This window comes from Leguminivora glycinivorella, chromosome 12 (assembly GCF_023078275.1).
Source record: "Leguminivora glycinivorella isolate SPB_JAAS2020 chromosome 12, LegGlyc_1.1, whole genome shotgun sequence".
Taxonomy (NCBI): domain Eukaryota; kingdom Metazoa; phylum Arthropoda; class Insecta; order Lepidoptera; family Tortricidae; genus Leguminivora; species Leguminivora glycinivorella.
In genome coordinates, this window is record NC_062982.1 from 14305677 (window position 1) to 14329317 (window position 23641).

The 23641-nt window shown below is 33.8% G+C and overlaps 1 protein-coding gene and 1 long non-coding RNA gene across 2 annotated transcripts; both read left to right on the forward strand.

Moving 5' to 3' along the window:
* The first annotated feature begins 883 nt into the window (after nucleotides 1-883).
* Nucleotides 884-2650, forward strand: LOC125232102. Its single transcript, XR_007177706.1, has 2 exons — nucleotides 884-1194; nucleotides 2504-2650. It is a non-coding gene; the product is annotated as an uncharacterized LOC125232102 (long non-coding RNA).
* Nucleotides 2651-3552: 902 nt separating this feature from the next.
* On the forward strand, nucleotides 3553-23234 carry LOC125231818 (methanethiol oxidase). The gene is made up of 12 exons (XM_048137397.1): nucleotides 3553-3691; nucleotides 7041-7192; nucleotides 11352-11537; nucleotides 16884-17043; nucleotides 17167-17275; nucleotides 17528-17725; nucleotides 18463-18560; nucleotides 19448-19632; nucleotides 20734-20883; nucleotides 22057-22175; nucleotides 22557-22702; nucleotides 23126-23234. Exons 1-11 carry the CDS (start codon nucleotides 3682-3684, stop codon nucleotides 22603-22605), a joined length of 1416 nt encoding a protein of 471 aa, XP_047993354.1. The 5' UTR covers nucleotides 3553-3681; the 3' UTR covers nucleotides 22606-22702; nucleotides 23126-23234.
* Nucleotides 23235-23641: the final 407 nt, after the last annotated feature.

The following is a 23641-nucleotide window of genomic DNA, read 5'->3' on the forward strand; positions in this document are numbered from 1 at the left end:
CTTATAAAAAATAATCTCTCCACCTAGGCCTCTATTATTAGACCTTCAATATGTTATGAAAGAGCCCGGCCCTATAGTAAGAATATTTTATGCCTGCTAGTAACTTACTATTACGCGAATAGGCAGCTTCAGCGAAACTAAATTAGGTAGGAGCTACTGAATAGGGCAGAGTTAAGTAAGAAATAGTACCGTCGGTAAAGAAATAAGTTAAACTGTTCTATAGAATAGCAAATTTAATACACTGGAGGAACATCTCCAGCGTAACAATATGGATGTGGTAACATTATGAAGTATACTAACTGTAAATATGCAAACGCAAATACAACTTTGACAATAAAACTTACTACTTATTAAATGAAATAATTTAAGATAAGTGAGATAAAAAATTATACATCCTTACATTGATTCTGTGGACAGCCATAAAAATGAAAATAATGTCTCGAGTTTTATATTACTTACCACTTATTACAAACCATAATTTTCATAATAAATGACTAGAACTATTTTTGCTTAAATAATTATTGCGTAATGTTTAACATGCGTTAAATTCGGCTTTAAAAAGGATTCGAGCAATTTATTTCTTTTTATATATTCGAGGTTCCAATTTAGATTGAAATAGTGCTTAGACGCAACTTTGGACGTTTGATGTGTTTACGTTAATATACGAGTATACAGAATCCAAATAAGTCTTTTAATTCAATAAAATTTAATAACAAAGTTCAAAACTAAGGAGCGTCCATGAAAAACATAATATAAATGTAAAATAAGTTTTATATTATGTTGTTCAAACAACGAAATTAATAAGCTTGCACATTATATATCATTTAAAATCTTAAATTTTTGTAGTTAGGGTATAAATATTGTGCTCGAAGTTATGTTCCTTTCCTCCATTATGAGTCCAGCCATTGAAGAAACATTGAAACGTACTTTTAGGTACGTCGCGCATTAGCTCAAATACAATATGAATTGGATATATCAATGTCAAAACTTGTTTTTTTACAGACCGGTACATCAATTATTTCGAGCTAATATTTGACGTATCTCAAAGTTCGAATCGACCAGTAAATCACCTACATAATTGATGAAATTTTTTTATTTCTTTCAGAAAGGTGAAGTGAACAAGGACGCTTACGGCTTGACCCCGATTCTCCCGGACTTATTGGAAATGGGCCCGGATTGAAATTAGGTAACGAAGTACGTATTGTTTTGATAGATCTTATAAAAAAAACGTGAGTTTTAATTTCTCTGTTTTGATTTTTGTCATGGCCTTATACAAGAGTTATAGGTATTTCTGCTCAGTCTATTTGTTTTAGGAAATTTAGCAAAACCTTTCCGAGCTCATATAACCCGGCAACCTTCAAATCAAGAGTGAACAGGCATCTTCTGGGCGAGCTCACTCCATCGTAGGCCACGTCTTTGACTTTGGCTAGTCTGTGGTCAAGAGTAAGCCCATTTATAATAAAAAAAAAAAAAACTTATTAAAAATCGGTATGTCTAACGTGGCACGTCTAGTTAATACCTACCAAACGAATATCCGTTTGTATGCCAAGAAGTGATTTGGCCGAGGTTTCTACAGACTCTAACAGCGTTTTTCTACTCGTCGACTTTAATCTGTCAATTAGGACACCACAGACTAAACTATAAGTGCTGACTTTTCAGTGTTGGATAGTCTTTGACACTTAGTCAACTATAATATTTCATTACACTTCACTTTAGTTAACTGAAAAAAATTCTAAAATAGAACTTCATACAAAGTCTATACTAATTTGCTTTACCTGGTAAATTTGTCTGCATCTGAAATACATTTTTTTTATCTATCGCGTTATAGACCAATCACAGACGGTTATTACAGACAATTGGTTGCCAAGTAATTCGATGTTGATACAACGGTCAACGACGCCATTAACATTAATTTTAACTTGAATGATGATATTTTTCGTCCATTGATGATGAAGATGATGACTCATAGAAAATGCAAATCCACTCAGCAAACTTCGTGGCCTAAACATGTTACTCGACTGAAAAGCTTTGTATTATATCACGATTGTATAAAATACTATTTCACATTATCCGATGGTAGATCGAATGTATAAATACTTAGGTCAGGTCAGGCACAAAATAAATCCATAGCGCTGGCTTCATTATAACATGTTAATGTTTTTCAAGTGCAAATCCATTATATTACAAATATATTATTAACTAGCTTTTGCCCGCGACTTCGATCGCGTTAAATTCGAAAATTGCGGAATGCTCCATATAAACTTCCACCTCCCATTTTAGCGAAGTGGGGGGTTAGAAAGAGACAAAAAGTAGCCTATGTCACTCTCCATCCCTTCAACTATCTCCACTTAAAAAAACACGCCAATTGTCGCTCCGCTTTGCCGTGAAAGACGGACAAACAAACAGACACACACACTTTCCCATTTATAATATTAGTATGGATGGATTTACTTGTCTTGTAAGTATGTACGTATGTGCTAAGTTTCGCCTTCCTTTGTTTCAGGGGTGTTTATCTATAAAGAAATATATCTACGGACTTCATCAATAAAACAAAACACTGTATAAGTAAATATTTTTGTATCCATGAAGTGTCAAATAACAGTATCTAAAATGTAATACAAATAAATAAATAATAAAGAAACATTAAATATGTATTCCACTTTATTTTATACCTTGCATCCTCTATAACAGTACCCTGATTAAAAAAATAGATCATATAATTTTGACATAACTACATATTATACATTTTTATTTTATATAACTAAACGTTCGTATAAAAAGTTTTTTTTTTTATCTACTTTTTATTCTCAGTACTAGTGGTACATTTAGCATCAAAATGTATTACAATAGTTAATGTGACCGAATCATCACACCGTATATTTGGTAATGTTATTAATTATATTGTTAACTATTTCACTAATCTATATGCATATATATTGACTGCAATTATGATTTGAAATAAATGTCATATTTCACGACAATCAGCTAACAGCGGCTATATGACAATGCCATACATTACTATGTTAAATAAATTGCAAGCAAAATTTTTTACGCATAAAAATTTTCAACGAAAAAATATGATTTTTTCCAATGAACTCATTCACTCACAAGGTAAATAATTGCCTTTTAATTTATTTTTCTCAAACATGCAATGAAATATTATCTTTACGTTCCTTAAAATGGGCTGGGAAGTATCGCTTTTTGGGCGCAACAACTCGAGAGGATTGTAAAGGGATTTCATATTATTTTTCAGGCCTAGGCCTGCAAAGTAACTTTTTTTTATAAAATATTGTCCTTTAGAGCATTTTTTTTTATTTCATTGTATGTTTGAGAAAAGCACTATACATGCCTCGGCGTGAAAACGGATTCCCGGCCTCGTATCCCTATCCGTATATACCCACTTGGCCGGAAATCCTCATTTTCCCGGCCTCTGATGTAATGTACTATTTGTGAACAATCTTCATTCAAACATTAACATGCAAAGGTTGTTTGACCAGTATCAGTCCATACGCTAATAGAGCGAGTGCGAAAAGGACAGAAATATATGTGTAGTCGTTCTAGCATTTGATTGTTTACTTGCTCACTTAGAGAGAGTTTATCAACGTTGTAGGTGTTCGATTGTGTATTATCATCGAAAAGTAAACTACACTGTGACATTTTGTGAAAATACGTCCAGAGATAATGGCGTGCTGTAAGTACACTTTTAATTTTTATACAAATAATTCTAAATTCCGTCCATTACCTATGCGAGAGTTAAAGACATAATATTAAATTATATAGGTTTGAGGTTAGGTCAATTTAATGCGAATACCGGTAATAATAGAAGCTAGCATTGTTGTGTTATATATAGGTATTTAAACAAACACGTACCTACATTTTATTCGTTTGTTAAAAATATATGATTATGTTAATGTTATAGCTAACAGTATTTTGTTGGATTAGCCGATTGAGACGTAGATTCGCATCAAATTATTGTGACTAGAATACTAAATTAGTGAATTAAATACTAATGTATTCAAACACTAGAATGTTAAAGCCATTCTTCCTTTGTGGCGTAGGTAATACGTATAAGAAAAAAAATGTAGCATTTATTTTAGAGATATTTTACAATCTGGGTGTATTCAAGTCAAGAGTGAATAGGCTATTCCTGAACCAGTGAGCTGCAACTTCGGCCTTGTCATCACTTTCCATCAGGTGCGACCAGGTGCGACTTAAGTCAATCACTGGCCAGTTTACTTATAATAAAAAAAAATATCGCTATGTTTAAATCAGTTGTCCATTAATGTTAACTATGAGGAGAAGAGTGTAGCAATAATAAATACTTCCTCTTTTAATATAACAGTAATAGTTTATTTTCTTTTTGACTTGCTGTCAAGGTGTCAGTTTGCGAAAAAAAAGAAAATGGAGTATTAATTAATTAAATACCCTTGTGATGTTAATACATAATATAAGACTGATTAATAATACTAGATTATCTAAATCTGTTTTATCCAATTACTTATTTCATTGGAAAAGCAAATCATTAATGAAAATAATCTAGTTTACCTTTGTGAAATTCATAATCCTATCAAGTCTTACTTATGACATTTATATAGTCATAAGATTTGACGATTATTAATGTTTCCATGAAATCAGTTCTTATAAAAATCTGTCATATTTTGTTAGCATTATATAAGTACATATAATTAGGAATGTAACATGTCAGTTTGTGCGAGTAGTAATTATTTGCGGTCTCACAAGATTTCAAATCCACAAACAACATAAACCACATTTAATCTCAGCCCAAATAAAGAAAACTTTTTTTTTTTCATTATGATTGCTCAAAGACGAAGTTAACAATATTTTCCATGTAAGAATTTTTGTAGTGAACCTTTGAAAGTGGAGGTTTTGTAATACAGCCCGGGGGAAATGAATACAGAATACTGGCTTTGAGGGCAAAAATGAAACGTATTTTTACTTGATATTTGCGTGAAAATACAAGTAATGCTCGATTTCAGCATTCAAATCGTATTTCAATTTCTTGGTAAATTTTGAAAATGTTTATAACAGGTATTTCATTGAAGCTTTTATGAGCTTAAGGCCCACTTGCACCAATCACTTAACTCAGGGTTAGTGGGCTGTCACCTGTCAAATTCCATATAAAATGATGTGTTAACCCTCGGGTTGGTGGTGGTATCAATGCTATTCATTCTTGTTTCATTTTTAATTAGTCGTATCTGTGGTTTAAGTGTGATACATACAAGGTTTTGCAGGCGATAACAAATATTTACGTTTTAAAACTTAATATAGCTAAGCTGTCAAATACTTCTAAAGTTCTTACTGACAGAACAAACTTCAGATAAAAAGTATTTTTAAGTGATCACTGTCAGTTAACCGTCAACCAGCAGTTATAGTGTTTTTTACGATATCTAAACCTACGAGTGAAAATATTACTTATCAAGCAAAACATTATTTATTAAAACCTCATAACATTTGATTTTACGCGCAACAAAATCGCAGTACTTCATATTTTCTCCTCTCAATCTCGGGCTAGGTAAAATAAACTCAATTTTCGTCGATGATTGCATTATTTTCTCATAAAAAGAACTGTAAGTCCCAATAAATAGTGGATAGGCATCTAAACATTTATTTTCCCCGTTGCATAAACAAGGGTGAACAGTGAGGGGTGCCACAGGGGTGTCATTCCAACTACTTACCTAGATTTAGATTCTCAGTACAAAGGGAACTAATATAAGTACGTTTTCCGACTAAGTAATAATCACAACGAACCTTGAGGCCAAACTACACTGGTTTTGACACAATCGTCTAGCTCGAATCCGCACATACGACGGGAACGTATGACAGGTTCACTAATCGCGTCAGGTACCCTGCATATAAATTACTCCTTTGTCGCTGTAATTCCATCAATAGCACATTGTTTGTTTACCAAATATCCAAACGCTCCCCTAATTAACCGAAAAGGTATTTTGAGGCGTAAAATGATTGATGATTTAATTCTGGGTGTTAACAACGCATCATTTTTATTATTTAACGCGCACATGTCAACTGTAATTCAGAGTAATGTTTGTTTCAGGTTAATTTCTTTTATTTTAAATGCTCTTGCAATTTACAGTACTGTAATATTTTACTTCGATTATTTCAAATATTTTAAATCCTATTAATGATGTCTCAATTTAAGATTTACCAACTTCATCAGGCTTCTCTCGTCACCTACTTACAAAATTATAATATTATTCGTATTTTTATATCTTCAATCCCCTGATTTTTGCTCCCCTTCTTACTTCATCGCAATGATCATTTTTACTTTCAACAACGCAGCACTAAGTTAATTAAAGTGCGGCTTAAGGTGGTATACGCAAAGAATTTTTCTGTGTTAGAGAGTGATTTTGTATGAGGCCCCTGGAAAAATCGTAGTTTATATCCGTGAGGTCTCGCAGCGGGGAAAATGGACCACTTATTTGGATATTCATTTCTCAGCAAGACTTTTATTGACCAGGATAATGTTCATTTAGACCGCGATTTGCTTGTTTATTATTTTCGAGATTCTCCGATGATATCTCTATGTAGTTACCCGTGGCCAAGGTGCATGTTAAATATGAGTTGAAAAACATTAAAATGATCTGTATCTCAGTGATTATAAGCCTAGTGCAACTAAAGGGCTGATTTGTGTGCGAGACCTTGCATAGGAGTTTCATTACAATGCAGCATTTAATAGTCCGGCTAAATTAGATGTAATTTCAATAGTCCGTAATGTGGCTACCTGAAACCATGCCTGTTTGCGCGCCGTCTAAATGAATCTTAACCGTGGATCATTAAACAAACTGTTAATTCTTGACAAATTAGTCATTAACCTTAAAGTCGTAATTAACATAATATAGTCCTCCACATCGATTTCGATGACGGCGACCTCAGCAGTCAAGAGTTTTCTTGTGAGCTCTTATGTGGCTAGCCAGGCCAAACTTGCTCTTAAAAATTCGACCACACTCACGGCAGTACAGTTGACCACCCGTGTAATTAACATAATAAATGTATTTTCAAAGGCAAAGGTCCCGGTTATTCGTCGCCACTGGACGCGTTCAGGAACGGGCCGCGTGAGGAGCTCCTGTATGTCGTGTGTGTCCAGCCTGACAAGACTAAAGAGGACTACTTAGCCACCGTCGACGTTGACCCTAAGTCGCCTACGTATAGCCAGGTTTGTATTTTATTATACACGGTGTAACATTTGGGAACAGAAAGATTTTAACTACGCATTTCTGAGGGCAAAATAGAGATAAAATGTTATATGACGAATCGATGACATCAAGCAAATTTCGCCAAAAAAATTTTTTTTGTGTAATTTTTTGTTTTTTTTGGATGTATTTTCACATAAAAGGTAAATGTTATTCGTATAACTGGCACTTAAAATAAAAATTTATATTCTTTTTCTAAGATTTTTTTTATTGCGATGAGTTACTAGTTAGTTTTTGACATTTATCAACGAGGATTGTTAGATTATGTCCGATAACGGCATCAATGCCATCAAAATAGCGTTTTGTTCAGAGAAATATAAGTAATTGTTATTTCTTTTAATGCTTAAGCGACATTTAGAAAAGTTTATATGACATTTAACTCTTCTAATATGATGAGGAATACGCTGTTAAAATTATTCGATTTCCTCATGCTACACCGTGTATAGAAGGTCTATGAAGGACTATGATTGAGAATACAGCGCGTAAACCTAATAAGGGCGATAAATAAAACCAGGCATATAATTCAATATTGTTATTTATCATTAATTAGAAAATTTTTTGAGTTACTTTTAATTTTCACCTCATAATGAATTTTTGAAAAACAAAATTTCCAATAGCAATGTACTGTAAACGTGGTTGCGATGACAATCAATGACAACTGTTAACGAGCGGTTAACGCGAGTGTGTTTATTGATTACGTTGCGGGCCGAATTTTTTGTATGGATAAAAAAAAAGAGTTCAATTTTCAAGTAAAATTTATCTAATTCCATTTTTTATGTCCTATACTCACCACCACCGTTAAGAGGTTCGCTCGTATTAGGTTTACACCCTGTAGTGAGAATTTTTGTACTAGTCTAGATGATGAACCTACATGCTACATCCAAGAGTATAGTCTTTGACGCTCCATTTGCGTACGATACGAAACTGGCTTTTTCGTAGAGCCAGATGCATATCTATTCTAACGTAGCATCACACAGAGCGTCAAAGATTATACTCATCATGGCACAGGCCCTGTTCAAATTATTTTAAATAGGTACTTAATACTTTTATACAGGACAAAAGGGCTATAAACACGATACATGTTTATATTATAGCTTGGTTTCCGCAACTCGACATCATAAGTATTTATGACTGCGCCTATTTTCTGTGATATGCGGCAGGACTGTACGAATAATAGGATAAATCCACACATGAATAGTCTCATAATGAGCGTGAAGCTCAATTGTTCCATCACGAGTGATTCAGAGGACATGCATAAAACATACTCGGTACGCATTGCATCCATTTATGCTAATGTAGAATAGTATGTAGACATGTCATACGCGTGCGCCCGGCCGGGACTAAACATACGCAATGCGTCGAAAAAAAAAACATGTTTTAGGACTAGTAGGCTACGTATTTTTATCAGATTAATTGTTGCCATACATACTTGAATTATTATTCTACCTCAATGGTTCCACGCATAGCCGCTAGCGCAATAAGCTATATTTTAGTGAATATGTATTTACAAATACTAATATCGCAATGAAATTAAAATAATATTGTTATCAGGACCAAAGTTTAATTCATAATTATGTGACATGATTGTACAGTACCTGATGACATTGGGATATTGTAATGTATTTTTTGTTTACTTCTTATCGATATAATTATCATTAAGAACCACTTATAATCTACGTATATATTATGCAAAATGTATATTTAATAAGTAACCTTCGGGATGTATTGTAAATAATTTTACGAGATATAATCCGTTTCCATAGTTTTAATTCATATAATATGTGTAATTATGTATTTTCAGGTCAATTGAGGTAATTTGAGAAAATTGTTTAGATTTAGGCTGAACAAACAATTTGTAAACTATTACTTTAATTAAATTATAGACTGTATTGATACTTAACGCGTTATATTATACAGGTCATTTATTAGTATTGATTTTGTACCGCAAATTAACATGTTGTCCATATATACTTCATAATTCTATGTTTCTATGTTTATTTCAATTATTTTCCCTCCTATCGAGTATTTGATTTAGCGGGAAAATAAATAAGGCACAAAATGATTGTGGCATATTTTCGCGTACGCACGAGTAAATCTCTCAGATCATTCACTGTCAGGATTATTCTTCGTTTCTCGCCTTCGTAGATAACTAAACTTGACAGTACAATACATAAATAACCTTCGTTAGACCTTTCAAAGAAAGTTCTTCGAGCACTTGAAGACTTTTAGATTCATGTTTTTTTTCGGTTTACTGACAAACATTATAACGGATGACCAGTCTAAGTAAAAATACAGACGTAGTGCGAAAAGATTTGCCTTCGTATTGTTAAGGAAACGTACGAACGTGTCATACTATTTCAGTCAGTCTCTGTACAAGATGTAGGTGACATTGCCTGAACTAGCATGACAAAATTTGTCATGCTAGTTCAGGCAATGTATAAAAAGGTTTCCGGAAAAATACGAAGGAAACCCTTTTCACACTAGAATAGTTGATTGTGATACCTAGTGCCTGTGAAGTCGATAGTGGTAATACAAAACCCGATAAGAACACTTATAAATATTTATGTGATGGGCAAAGATATTTTTTGCTGAGCTGTGAGTGTTTGAAATTGACCAGTGTTACAGATAAAGTATGAAAATATTATATGTAAGTGCCTTAATCAGATTATTTACTAGCGCTTGTATAATTTGTGTAGGAATGTCTAATAGTTATTTGTTTATGCCGTAGCCAAGCACTTCACAACCAGATATTATTATAATTTGGTACTTGAAATGAAATAATACAAGTTTCGGTCTAAAACACCCTGTTTTCGGTCAACTATCTAGTTCACCGTTTGGCGAACGTAAAGGGACATTAGTTCAGAGCGATGTCGCACCGAGGCAATAACGTCGAGGTAATCCTGCAGGATTCCAAGCTTCAGCTGGTAGGTATTACTGTATACTTTGGTGCAATACGGGCCGGGAAGTAAATTAACAAACGGAATGTAATATATACGTCCGAGATTTGTTGTGGGGATTAAGGGGCATGTTTCGGTAATTTTGTAGTTTTATTAATGTTTCCTAGGACTTAGGGATCAGTTACTAGAGTGATGTGAATGGAAAAGAAGCGGGTTGTTTTTATGATACTACGGCTGTAGTAAAGCCGCCTGATTTGAAGCGGTCACGATAGCATATAGGTGCATACGACTCTAGTGAATTTTATCATGAGCAAACCAACTAAGATGTGTGTGAAAGAGACACGTAGCTAAAGGTTGTTTTTTTAAATCATAATTTTAAAATTGTACAAGCATGTTAGACGCACTAAAAGTCATGATTTCTAAGTCATAACCTTAGGTAAAAAAAATTCGTGAATAAGTTGTAGTTTGCCACTGTGTGTATTAATGATGTCGATTTAGCCCCAATACATATCCTAAGTTCAACCTCGGTACATAATTATTGAAATCGGTACATAAGATAAGTAGTGAAAACATATTGCAAGTACATTCAGCGCATATTGCAAGTATTATGACTGTGAGTAAAAAGTCATGGAACACGTTGTTTGCGCTCCACATTCGAACCAAGAGCGTGTCATTATGCTTAACTGGGCAGTGGAAATCACATTAACCAGATTAAAGTATAAATGGAAACTTAATTTTAACCGAACAGAACTTCATCGACTGTTTCCTTTTTTGTAGCATATCCATGTAGGCATGCATGTGTACACCAGAAAATAAAAACAGCAGAAAATATTACGAGAATGTCTAAATTGTAGCAAAACTCTTAGCTGGAAAAGAAGCCTATTCTAGATTGCACACTACCCGGCTAAAATAAAACCCTAGGATCGTTTGAACGCTTTTCCCGAGATCTTTACATGTCAATCCACTCATATATATTTTACTTTTTTTACTGGTTGGCGTTATACTTATTTTAATGTTGAAACATTCACCTAGACTCGCGCACGAGAACGAACTTGCTAGATGATCAGAAAGATTTTACTCACTAATTTCCTTAACTTAATCACATCGAGTCACTTGTAATTAGATCTCATAAAAAAAAACTAGATCCAGTCCCCCATTTCAGAATTTATACATACTTATATAGTTATATTGTATAGACAATTCTAAAAAATGCGGTATATTCCAGGTCATCCATCGCACCTACACCGGCCATGTGGGTGACGAGTTACACCACAGCGGGTGGAATGTCTGCTCCAGTTGCCATGACAACGCGAGCCTGAAGAGGAACCTGCTGATTCTGCCTGCATTGGTGTCCAGCAATGTGTATGTGGTAGATGTAGGCACTGATCCACGCAAACCGAAGCTGCATAAGGTATGCTTATTTTTTTATTACAACTGTAGCAATACTTTTTGAAGTGAAACTTCTAATGCGACTTTGGGTGAAATGCTGCACACTCAACGCGTAACATTCGGTCATCGCGTAACATTCTGTCCCAACGCGACTCGCTCATTCCATTCATTCACTTATTCACTCAGTCATTGACAGAACAGAATGCCCAGAACGGTTTTGAATGGTGGAATGGTTGGGTGGAATGTGTGTTATATATTTAATTCGAGTCCAAAATGAGTTAATGTTTGTTTTTTCAATAATTTGAGCAAACAGAAATGTAAAATGTTTAAAATAGTAAAAAGATGGACGTAACTAAACACAAAAAAGGCGTGGTCATTAGATAAAATGTTTTTGAGGTTATGTCAGAAAGTTTCACTTCTTCTGCGCGGAGGGACTCCACGTACTGTTTTTAATGTAGTCTTGCACTAAGGTCATATGGAAACGACGTTATTTTAATGCGTGTTTTATGCATTATTTAGACCTAATATAATTATGACGTATGTAAGTAACGATAAAGTTAGATTTAGGGCACCTTCAGGCCTATTTAAATGAGCCTAGAGTGTCACACTGCTGGCAAAGGCAAAGGCATCTTCCCTTTCCATGTATCCCGGTCTTGACTCGTTTCCCTACATAAAATTCCTAAATATATACCTACATAAAATTAAAGTGCCATTGGAGAACAGAGAAAGATTTCTGTAATTTATGAAGTTCAGTGTTTTCCGCAATCAGATCCCACGGCTATAATTGAAAATAATCTGTAAAACCATAAGATACGAGTATATAACAAACTGAATAATTGTAGTACCTATTTGTCTTTGTAACTTCTAGCTAGCGAGTCACTACAGAGTAATAAATCAATTTATAAAAGCTAGCGGGTGATGTCTTTATATTGTAGCAGACGTAATTTATACTACACTAGCTTTCCGTCTGTGATGAGACAAATGACTAGAAACAAAAGTTAGGAAAGATGTGGATTTGTGTCATTAACTTTCTAGTTATGTACTATTTAGTTTTTAGAAATACCACTTGAAAATTTATTGAAGATATATCATACTACATATTTATAATTTTATTAAAATAAAGTAATCGGAGTTAAATACTTGAAAGTCAGAAGAAACCAAAAAGCAAGAACACAAAACAAATAAGAACTTCATTATTTGAAGAATCAATCTTCAAATAAAGGCCTTCTTATTGATTAGATATTTTTATTAAAAAAAGGAAACATTATTAAAAACTTTCCCCGATCGAGTAATAAAAAAGTTGTCTTTTACGACAAAGTACAAACAAGATTGAGCGTATGTCCGCGACCAAAGCTATTAAATTTCGAACTTTTAACCATAAAACTGCATTTTTAAGCACTTGTGAAAATTATTTTCTCTTCAAGGCAAATATTAAAAAAATATTTTTTTATAAGTAACAAAATAAATAATAACAATGACAGTGGTTTTCGCTGCAAAGAGGATAATCGTCCATATTTTTTGATTTATTGTCATTTACTAATAATAATTACAAAAAATATACAAAGACGTTATAGAAACCGACATCTGTGATGATGAGCTAGCTAAAGGTTTTAAAAAATATTATATTTATTTTAACAACCAGGGAAACCGTCATAAAATATTATAATGATTTCCATACCAGTAAATTATACAATGGGTCACGAAAGTCCGCTCAACTCATTGACTAGTTATTAACACCTCAACGACCGAAACATATCCCATATTACTTTATCGATCACCCAACTTCATAATTGCCGAGGGCGTCACATAGTTCGGAAGTGAAATTTCGCGCAACTACGAACCTCCAGCCAATCCCGAATCTGTCCCCAACTTCTAACATTCCAACTCACGACAGACAGTTCGCGAACTCGTTATATTGGCTGTTAAACCTTGCGTTATCCTTTTCACACACTTTTCCGCCAGTTTGAACTTTGAATTTTACGATTTACATATTCGGTGGTGGTATTTTTAATATCGACGAGAAAATAGGTTGTGCAATTCGTTCAAAAGTAAGGTCTACAATTATTATACCCGAAAGGGATGGCTATTGTAGCTGCATTACTGTTGCCTTGTTGTTGCCGCCGGTGTATCTATAAAGTTTTTCTACTCCAGCACTTAAATTTGTCAATTAGATTATTGTCGACGGTATCCAAATTGACTTCATTTGAGTAACGATAAGAAACTCTATTTGTCTATAGGTTCATATGATAAATGCTGAGCAGTAATCATATGAATATAGGAGTTCTGTTAAAAAAAATTTAAAGTAAAACTTCCATATTATTTAACAGGTTTGTTTTCAATTGCAGTAAGAAATAAGTAGCTTTTTTTAAAATAATTAATATTTTGGTTCATAATTTAAATGAAGATAAAAAAATATACTGAAATGCGTTTTATATATTAGATATTGCAAAACAAAGGTAAAAAGCATAATTATATCATATAATTTTTCATTCGACATTTAAATATTCTTAAACGCAACCACATTTTTCGTAATTCAGAACCCTATTTTCTATTTATCTTGAAATTTGTAATCTTTGTCGAAACTATTTTAGTGTTTTGTAGTTTATTATCGGTCGAAGTTATTGTGAAAAATCTTAAGTTATTAATTATTATGAGTGATTCTGATGAATAATGTACTCAACTATAAAATTAAATCAAGGCTATATAAAATAAATAAATAAATAAATGGATGGTGATAAGCAATAATGTGTTAACCCACAAAAACTAAAAAAATGAGATTTTAATGCCATGTTATAGATGGATTTTTAAACTTCTATTTGCAAAAATGACCTTTTCATTTTGAAAATTTTCACTATCCCAAAAGTAAAAAAATAGGTTAACACAAATCCTTTATCGTGTGTTGCCTGTTTTGCATTAATGTGTCAAGAACCTTAACTTATTATAGTAATTGGCAGAAGACATATTTAAATTACAATAATGTGTTATGAGGGTTGACTCAACGATTTTTTTACACTTGACTCATTCTTGCAAAACGCAAAAAATGACATTTTATTCGTTGTTTTATGCTACGACCCATGTTATAAAACATAAGTCATTATTGTTAAATTATATTCGGGTCATAAATTGTTCGTTTTTGGTGTAAGTACCATGACACTATATTGTAAAATATAACTGTTCATATTAATTTATGTTTGAATAAGTTATGACTTAGTCCATTAGTATATTTTTGCACATGAATGGTAAATTCAGTACGAAATTGAACATTTTAAGTCATGAATATACATATTCGTTATTATAATTTGCAAACATTTTTTACAAGTACGTGTTTATATAAAAATCTAATATAAGCTACTATTTTTTTATAATTACTAATTACATTAAGACGTGTTAATGTATGCATAAAAATATTGTTTGATTTTTGAATACTTACTGAATCAAATGGTAGTTTATTATTTTGTTAAAGATATTTTATGTTTTGTTCTTGTACAAGTCATGAGTTATTCATAATTTAAATGACTTTTTTAAAGATGATTATTTGGTTTTTGTAACGATTTTGTTGAAGCACAGATAATTTAAATATGTGTCTAGAAATGATCATTACTCTAATAGTTAATTTATAGTATTTTATTCAACAGGCGTTTAAAGGAGGTCAAGAAATATGAGTGGCGTACTTTCCACGAGTATTTTGGAGTCAGTTAAACACCATTGCATACAATACTTTTACAACAACCACGCACTTAAGTAGTTTTCAATAATTTTTCTTTAATAATTCTCGCGAAATTCACACTGTTTCCTGTATTGCAAAGGTTTGCACTGTCAGCTCAGCTGCCCAAAGCCTTCCCGCGCACGCACGCAGTATCGTTAATGCAATGCGTTGCCATGATTACAGAACCAAACAATGCGTTTTCAGTTCTTTCGATACGCACAATCCTGTAAATGACGAATAACAGTTCGGGAGTAGAAAAATCATTAAAAGGTTTGATTAATAAATAATGTATTGATTCCTACATACCTAATAACATAAGTGAACCATGACTGATATGTTACTTAACACTTATAAAGTTAAAAATATGCATTTTACAACAACAATTTATGTGCTTTAACATGTTTATTTAAGACTCATAGATATTTTTAAACAATTAGCAAAAGTGGGTTAAGTATCATAACACAGTCTTGAAAAAGTTTGACGTCGTCGAACAATTCGCAATAAAAGAAAAGGGCGTTATTTCGTCAAATTGAAGTTTGTTTTGAAATTAAGCTACAATAATCACTACTACTGAACGTATTATAGCTGAAAAACACAACAATCTATATAAAAACAATTTTTTTTAAGAGAAACACAAAAAAATGAGAAAAAATCTTTAGACGCCATTTTCTCAAAATGGTTGGCGTGTGGGTTGACACATTATTGCTTATCAGCATCCAAATATTATTGGATATGGCGCTGTTACTGACAGTTTGTTACCTGAAAAGTCGAAGAAAGCGTAAAAGGAAATTAACCCATTTTCTTGTTCTCAGATAGGTATGTATTTGGCTGTCGTAGAAAAAGTATAGTATACAATTGTAACATTATGAAGGCTGAAAGTCTCGTAAGTACCTTACTTAGGCTTAGGCTTAGGCAGGCCTCGTGGCCTAACCGCGGTACTCAACTTTTATAGCCTTCATAAAGTTACTATTATATAATAATTATACTATTTTAATGAAATAAATAACAATACCCACAGGATGTAAATAATTAGAGATCCGTTAAAAGAAATATAGAAAAAATATGTCGCGAAATATGTGTTTTACTATAAAAGTCTAAACCGACCATACAAAGGACAAAAATTGTATGTCAAAGCAAACTCTTATTTTATCGGAACAGAATACCGAATATATACTTATGTATGTATGTATGTATAAGCTTTATTGTACATAAAGGAAACAAAAGAGACACAGTTACAGAGTCAGTAATATACAATGTAGGCGGACTTATCCCTAAACTACACTTAAATGGGTTTCCAAAAGTTTTGCTACACTATGTATAGCTATAATTATTGTATGTAAGACAAGGAATCAATTAAGGTAATGCATAAAATAATGAAATATGTATTGTATATTATAATAACATTACAACATTTATTTTATTGAAAATATCTTGCAAGCAATCGAATTGAAATAGTGCATTGTACAATGTAACATTTATTTTCTAAAACCAGCGGTACTTACTTCAAATTTGATGTTTTCGTGCAGTATTCTTTTATGACTTCACGAGCAACCGGCGACTCATTTTATTTTCCATTACGCGAAACAATGTTTGTCCAAACTGCTTAATATTCTCACCTCCCTGTCTTTATCGAGTGCTCATAGCCCTTTATCTCGTTACCAGGTAATCGACGGTTCGGAGATGAGGTCATTCAACTGCAGTTTCCCTCACACGACGCACTGCCTAGCATCTGGCGAAATCATGATCTCAACGATGGGCGATAAAGACGAAAACGGGAAAGGGGATTTCGTCCTCATCGACTCGCAGACTTTGGAAGTGACAGGTGAATGCTTGTGGACGTGCCCTTAGCCCGTTTTGACGGAGGGGAGAGATTATTCAATAGATTACGCTACACACTCCTTACGCCCTAACCTACGTACCTCTTAACATTTTGCTTTATTTTTAGGGACGTGGACAAAAGGGAAAACTGCGCAGTTCGGATATGATTTTTGGTATCAACCTTACCATGATGCTATGATATCTACGGAATGGGGTACACCTAAATACTTTAAAACGTAAGATTTATTTTTAATGACTTTTAAAGCAATAACTTGAACGTGTACCCACTGGCACCAAACCAAGATTAGGATTATGGGAAAAACTTTTTAGTCATCCGTCATTCGCGCGGTAAATTCAGTATAATATCAGTAAATTCTGGAACTAAATGAACACAATGAACTAGTTTGTATTGGGTTAATATCAACTTATCATTTTATACTTTAATTTCTTGTAATTAACTTTATCTATCACTTATTTTTGTATCAAAGGGGCTTCCACCCAGACGACGTACCCAACCCTCAGAGATACGGCTCATCCCTAAACATGTATAAGTGGTCAACCCGCGAGCTCCAACAAGTCATAGAGCTGGGCAAGGAAGGCACGGCTCCCCTCGAGGTCAGATTCCTCCATGATCCTAAAGCCGCACTGGGATTTGTCGGATGCGGAGTCGAGGCTAATGTTTTCAGGTAAAAGATTTGGAAGGATTGAGGTTGGTGGTCGATACACGTGTTTGTCTTTTTAATTTGGTATTCTTGGTCGTCTTTAGTCAGTCCACATACTATGACATAAATGAAAAATAGTTTAATGTCGCGCTTATCTCGAGTATCGCAAGTATTATGCTCTGACACCTCGCACAATCAAACTGCGATTACGATGACAACAAGCTAAATGACATTGTCGATACAAGGACATTTTTTAATTGATAAATACATAATAATAACAAAAACATTACGAATCAGAATAGAATAGAAATATTTTATATTTATTTGCATGAATACGTTACAGCAACAAAACATTCACAGCTACTTTCGCCTACAACAAATGTACACTTCGTACGTCGTATCATTATCATCTCTGTACATTCATTATGTAATAGAAATAATACCTGTTTTATTCATTCAAATTTGTAAGAACCAACCTCTTGGGCAGATACTAAGTAAAATAAATTCTGTCTTATAAAAACGAAGGATGAAACATGAAATTACTTATGCCTTGTCGTGAGCAATAAACACGAACGTAATGCGCTTTCAAATATTTCATTAACTCGTTAGTTTCAATATTTGAATCACAGCAAATAAGAACATTTGGTTACACAGTTTCAAAGCAGCAGTGACCACAGTGAAACCAGAAAAACTTTCTCAATTAGGTATCGGACGCGACAAACCACAAAAAGCCTTACACCCTTTTACTTGAATCTTTTCAGGTTCAAAAAGATCCCCGATGGAAAGTGGAGAGCTGATAAAATCATTGATGTGCCAGCAAAAAAAGTATTGCAAGATGGCGTCGAAACCGAGCTTAATGGTAACGATCCTTACTGTCGCAATTATTGGTACCTTCATTTTATTTGCTACCTTATAAAAAAATATTAAAAACAGAACTACTATCAGTTATTGATTTTTATACTAAGCGTTACTTGATAGCGGGAACGTCACGGAAAATGTATCTTATTTTTGGTTGAAGTAAGTAACTGTTTAGGGCGCTGTGCAACTGCACTAAGTATTTTCATGCAATGAATGTTATTTTCCGTCTCTCTTCTTCTTCCACGACCTGTCGTCCTCTTCCATTCTCCTCTATCTTTCGTCATCTCAACACTCACATCTTTCTTTCTTATATCCTCTTTCACACAATCCATCCATCGTTGTTTGGGTTTACCCGTCCCTCTCCATCCATCAACCATCTCCAACATTCTTTTGCCTATTTACATTCATCCCTCCTCATTACATGACCGTACCACGCCAACCTGCCACTCCTCATCTTTTCCGTTATAGGCGCAACTTTCAAACTTTCCCTAATATACCATTCCTGATCCGATCCATTCTCGTCACTCCACACGCTACATGCACTCTCCTTTCATCCTCCACCTTTGTCGCCCAGCATTCAGATCCATAAAATACAACAGGCCTCACAATCGTCTTGTAGATTTTCCCCTTAAGTTTAAGGGGCATCCGTCGATCGCATGTTGTCCCTGAGACCTGTCGCCATTTCATACATCCCGCATTTATTCTATTTTGTCTTGAATGTCATTTTCTGTATTGTATATTTGTTATCGAGTAACGTTATACTAAAACATCAAAAACTTATGGCAAAGGCTAAGAAATATAGAAAATTATCTAACTTATTAATTATCCCTCAGATTCAGCAAAACTTTTGTCGGTAACTCTGACACTTTTATTAACTTTTCCCGTCAGGATTGATGACCGACATCCTGCTGTCGTTGGATGACAAGTATTTATACTTCACGTGCTGGCTGCATGGCGATGTCCGTCAATATGACGTGTCGGATCCGGAGAACCCAAAGTTGACCGGCCAGGTCTTTTTAGGAGGACAAATTGCTAGTAGAAACTTAACTGTTGTTGAAGATAAGGAAAATAAGGTAAAACAAAATATTGAGTGTGGGAGTGGATTCATTAACTATTCTAGAGTAGGTATTAAATAAATGAAAGAATAGTGTTTTTATTGAGGTTTAAGATTTTAAGAAGGAGTAAATCAACTTTGATAAAAATAGTACATACATAGTTATGGACTTTAATTGTATAGTGTATAGGTACTAAATAAAAAAACTCACCGCCACGAGGAAATTACAAATTAATAATTTTAAATTTGTGTTGGAAAAACTAAAAAAACAGAAGGTCACATGTTTTTATTTATCTATGTACTTCAGTGATATATTCTTAAAATATCTGTGCATAAATTGAATCTATTCACTTCAAACTTCCTAAAGTTTTTACAGCCATTATTTAGATAGGTACTTATTAATTCTTACTTTATTTGTATTCCTTTTTTACTTGTATATGATGTACAATAAATTATTCTTTATACTCAATGAGAGAGCATGACTTTACAGTTTCCATAGTGCCACGTCATTCGTTGTTTTCAGCGTGGCTGCTCTCGTATTGTTTCGTAAATTACTTTGTTCTGTTTCCTCGGTTTTTCGACTGTGATTGCGCGAAACAAATAATGTGCAGGAATATAAATAAGCGAAAACAGCTTATTCCATATTATGCTGCAATTTCATTTTTTAACGAAAATAAGTTGTTACAAAGGACATTACATTTTTAAATGACAAAGGTTTTTTTATAAGAATATTGTTTTGTATTGAAAATTATCAAATCACAAGTCGAAGTTTTGTACAAAACAGTCATCGAACATTTTCCAATTATGAATTTTTAGCAAGTGACTAAAACTGTTTACTGACTATTTAAATAGCCGGTCAAACAAGTTAGTCACTAAAAACAGGCATTCCATAAGACGATGAATTTTCGGGCCTACATTTTTAATTTTTCCGCTTTTTGTAGTAACGGAAACTGTTTGACAAACTTTGTATCGTTGCCCGAGTAACCCTCGAAACAATTCAAGACAAGTCTTCTTAAGCTTTCTGCGTGCAATAATTCTGGGTGGATACATTCTTAACTCGAGCCACACGAGCTAGTTATGAGGAATTTCCTTTAATATTTATTTATTCATTTGTTTCTAGGGTCCGTACAAGCAAGTGACGGTGAAAGGCAAGACTCTGCAAGGCAGCCCGCAGATGCTTCAGCTGTCTCTCGACGGCAAGAGACTCTACGTGTCATGTTCTCTTTTTTCACCTTGGGATAAACAGTTCTATCCGAAATCAGTCGAAGAGGTAATAAACTGTTTTTTTTTCGGTTTAGTGTTTAAGTTAAACATTTTTTTTTTCTAATTACCTCATCTGCATTAGAAATACTGTTTTTTTTTTCAGTATACCTACTTAACAACGACTCAATTTAAACTACTTATTACAATACTAAGTGACACATTAAATTACCTTCTATTAAAAATAGTTTAACCTGTGCTATGTGTCTCTCGAGCTATGTTGTAACCAACCTGAATTTGGTTCACATGGGGGGCAAGAAATATACCGTTCTACCCTAGAGGTGGTAAGAGGGCGCTACTAGTCCTTGTATAGTAGGTTGAATACTCATAATTATAAGAGATAATTTCGACCTCAGTAACTGTGACCTGGGTGGCCGAGCGGAAACAGGCATCTGCCGCGGTTGCAAAGCTGTTTCGATACCAGCCTCAGGCACCAGAGGCCTTGGTCCCTTTTTCCTTCATAATTATGCGTAATTTATGTCGTTTTTAATTTATCACAGTACTCTTAATTGATTTAAATTCTTCACGAAATATCTTATAGCTTACTAATGCAAAATTGTTTCTCAATTCATACAATATAACGGGCCTCTAATTCGCCATCCGTCAGATTTAATAACACGACGACATAATAAAAGTATAGTTTAGTACGTGCTTGCTGCCAATATTATCAGTAATGTTCTTTTCATCCTGTTTCGAGGGAATGCCCTGAATTTTCTCCAAAAATACTGCCAGGACTTTATTAAATTTCGCATTACTACGGAATATGTGAGGGGCGCGTGGTATTTCCAGATATACTTAAATATATGCATACGCAGGGTTTAGTTGTTATTAGGACATTATAGGACACATAGACAGTAAGAATGGATAGGTGCACTGTCTCTGAGAATTTTAAACTGTAGGTACATACTGTGTGTTAACGTAGATAACATTCGTCCAAAGAGCCAATGACTTTTTCGCACAATGTAATAGCAATGCGACACAACAAGGAAATGACGCCAGCATCCTTGTACAGTGTACAAGACTAGACTGAGAGACCAGAGGCAGTGCCTACACTGCCTCTAGTGCCTATTTTAGATTTCAACTAGCTACTAGCATTATTATGATGCTTATTCTTAGTTTCAATAATTAAAGTTTTCTCATGTAAATAAATGTATTATTTATTAAAATATTGTGTTTGATACAGGGCGGCTGGATAGTAAAACTGGACATTGATACCGAAAACGGAGGCATGACCCTTGATCCCAACTTCCTCATCGACTTCGGAAAAGAACCCAACGGGCCGGTCTTGCCCCATGAAATGAGGTAAATAAAACTGTAGGTTCTTAGGAGAAAGAAAAAATTTAAATTTAACTATTTCTTTTCATATCAATCATAAAACTGCACAAGATTTTATTAAGATTTCATTTGGATTCAATGTCAAAATCTCGGCAATCGAATCCAAAGAAACTGAGACAATAACATATTTAAAAACTATCAAACTTTTTTAAAAACAGGCGTTCACGCTCTTCATAACGGCAAAGTGGCATTTTTCAACCCCTTTGTATCATACAGTATCAATAGATCAATACACACATAGTTATAGTAACGATATTCACTCGACTACATAACAGTCATGATATAGCAAATAACTCCCTTGATACGAACTCTCCCTTTATACAATATGAATCAATTTCCTGTTTTCAGGTATCCGGGAGGGGACTGCACTTCAGACATTTGGCTGGCTGACAGTTAATAAACTGCGCACTATATTGTGTAACTGTAACACACTGTAAACACTGTAAAAAAATATAGGTACCTTTTAAATTTTTTTAGGTTATTGTAAAACCTAGGGAAATAGTTATTTGTTATACAAGGGGGCAAAGTTGTATTTTAACGCCGAGTGTGGAATTGAAAAACGAGCAAGTGAAAGGATTCTATAGTTGAACCACGAGCGAAGCGAGTGGTTCGAAATAGAATCCTGAACTTGCGAGTTTTTTAACACACGAGTAAAATACATTTGCACCCGAGTGTAACACAAAACTTTTCCCCTCACTATAGCGAGGAAACTACAACGCAAAAAATGCGTTTATTACTGCTTCCAGTAGTTCCACAGGTGGTAAATCATCTTTATTACTGGATTCACCTACTTTTATAAATTTGAAAGCAGTTAATTTGACTTTATTCAAGGTCAAATTACTTTACCCACTAGTGGATAAAATGCGCTTTTACCCGCTGGTATTAAAGGACAAAACACGTGTTTCCGAGCTAGTGAGGGGAAAACTCTTTTACCTTGTCTTATATTCGTATAATTGTATGCTGTCTATGTGACAAATGATTTATTTTTATGATATTTACATAAACAATACAAAAATCACAACTTAATTATTGTTACTTACTTATTTCCCTGTTACTTCCTTCCTTAGACAAAAGCTTTGCCCTTTTTCAAAATGAGGTTGTACGTAATAGTAAAAAAGGATAATTAATCACAGTTTGATTTTCGTGCAACACTTTATCAACCTTAAATGTACGACTAGAATATCGGATGAGGTTAAATAATTCCCAGTTTGAGTTCACACTAAAAGTTTGAATGTAGCCAACACATTCAGCTTTCAATTACGTCCAAAATGTTGGCAACAAGGGACAGAATAGTCCGGGGGCGCGCTGGTCAAATTAACAACTTTCAATCTAATTATTGTACGAATCCAGTTAGTTCGCTTTGCTCAAAATGTTCAGTATTAACTAACGTTGGGAATTTAGGTGTTGATTGTAACTACACTATACATACTTAC

Excerpts from the sequence above, each read along its gene's own strand:
- LOC125231818 (XM_048137397.1), top strand. Across the intron at positions 11,538-16,883 it reads GCAAACCGAAGCTGCATAAG|GTAATCGACGGTTCGGAGAT; the intron begins GTATGCTTATTT and ends TCTCGTTACCAG. Across the intron at positions 18,561-19,447 it reads CGTCGAAACCGAGCTTAATG|GATTGATGACCGACATCCTG; the intron begins GTAACGATCCTT and ends TTTTCCCGTCAG.